This window comes from Plasmodium gaboni (genome assembly GCF_001602025.1).
Source record: "Plasmodium gaboni strain SY75 chromosome Unknown, whole genome shotgun sequence".
Classification (NCBI taxonomy): Eukaryota; Apicomplexa; class Aconoidasida; order Haemosporida; family Plasmodiidae; genus Plasmodium; species Plasmodium gaboni.
This window is the reverse complement of record NW_017385367.1, coordinates 1-1,847: the sequence shown is the minus strand read 5'-3', so window position 1 is coordinate 1,847 and position 1,847 is coordinate 1. Positions and strand designations below refer to the sequence as shown.

The following is a 1,847-nucleotide window of genomic DNA, read 5'->3' as shown; positions in this document are numbered from 1 at the left end:
ATATATAAACAAGATAAAAAATTATATTAACAACATTTAATTACTAATCTAATAATTTTATGTCTTTTTCATATATGTTCAATATTAAACTATGTAATATAGTTAATAATATTTTTCTTCATTTTCATCAAATATAATTTCAATTATTTCTTCTTTATCAACATAATTCGATGAGCTATCATTATTATATATTTCTTCACATGGATCAAAATCACATTCATCCTTATCTGATTTGTTCATAGTAAAGAAACCAATACTTGCAAAAAATAATACACAACAAACCAATCCTCCAGACGTATATATGAAAACATCAAAACTTTTATCGTTTGAATACCTTTCATCATAGAAATCTTCATGCTTATCATAATCATGTTTTTCCGTGTGATCTTCTTCTGTTTCATATGGATTATCAAACGTATGATACTTTTCATTTGAACCATGTATTTCCTTAGGTTCATCAAGTGTTCTATATGCAGAAGGATAAATATCTACCAGTTTTTCTGTAATTTTATGTTCAGGTTGTTCATTTTTTGGATTCATAATCCATTCGTCATGTGTTTGTTCTGTTTGGAATTCATATTCTTTAAATTTATTCTCAGCACGTCCTTCATTATTTCCTCCCTCATTAATAACACTACTAAAGTCGTTTTGCCTAACGGTGTCATGACTGGAACTAATACTATCACTAGAATTAACATTATATCTGTGATGAGCATTTTCAGCAGTGTCAATACTAGCATTAGTATCTACACTATCCATATGAATGTCGCTACTAACATGACTTATATCATCATCATTCCTAGCACTACTAGCATGACTTATATCATCATCATTCCTAGCACTACTAGCATGACTTATATCATCATCATTCCTAATACTAGTAGCATTACTTATACCATTAACATCTTTATTACTACTATCATGACTACTAGCACCACGTGAACCAGTACTATCAATATTAATAGTATTCAAATTATCATCTATTCTTATATTTTCATCTAAATTTAATTTATCACTTATACTTTCACTAATACTTTTTTTATTATCTGAAACACCACTATCATACGTATTGTCTTTAGGACTTATGTGGGATTCATCAGGTGTACTAGAAATGTCTCCTGTATTACTATTTATAGTTATGTCACTATTTTCAATTATGTTGCTACTTTTATTTTTATTAGTATCATCAGTGATGTTACTTCTTTCACTAGTGTTAGAAATTTCAACATTATGTGAAATGTCTTCCTTTCCAATATCACTGGTTTGTTCCCCCTGGGTCCTACTTCTATCATTTGTTTGTGCACTTTGAAGGTTATTAATATCATCGGTTTGCTTACTATGACTGTCACTAATATCATCTGTTTGTGTACTATGACTGTTACTAATATCTTCCGTTTGTTTACCTTTACTGTTATCTGCATCACCGCTTTTTGTGGTTTCTTTGTTAATTATTGGACTATTATCAGTACTATCCATACTAACCTCAGGTTTACTTAATTCCATATTTTTTTTATCACTTCCTTCTAGTATATTATGCCCCTTTACCAATTCTTCTTTTATTATTTCCGACGTTTTTTGTTCTTCTAATTCTTGTGTACTCATTTGTTGTTCTTCTTCTTGCTCTTCTTTTTTTAATTCTTCTTCTTTGGGCAGATGTGCTTGTACTTCTAATTCTTCTTTTGGCAGTTGTGCCTGTATTTCTAATTCTTCTTTTGGAAGTTGTACTTCTTTCTCTTTTTCCAATCTTTCTTTTTCTTCTCTTTCTTTTTTCTCTTTTTCCAGTCTTTCATTTTCTTCTCTTTCTTTTTTCTCTTTTTCCAATCTTTCTTTTTCTTCTCTTTCTTTTT

General features: G+C 29.2%; 1 protein-coding gene across 1 annotated transcript; it reads right to left on the bottom strand.

Moving 5' to 3' along the window:
• Positions 1-102: 102 nt before the first annotated feature.
• Positions 103-1,847, bottom strand: PGSY75_0019500C (reticulocyte binding protein 2b; the record flags this gene model as incomplete). Its single annotated transcript, XM_018783340.1, has 1 exon — positions 103-1,847. A coding segment is annotated over one exon (1,745 nt), but the record flags the coding sequence as incomplete, so codon positions are not given.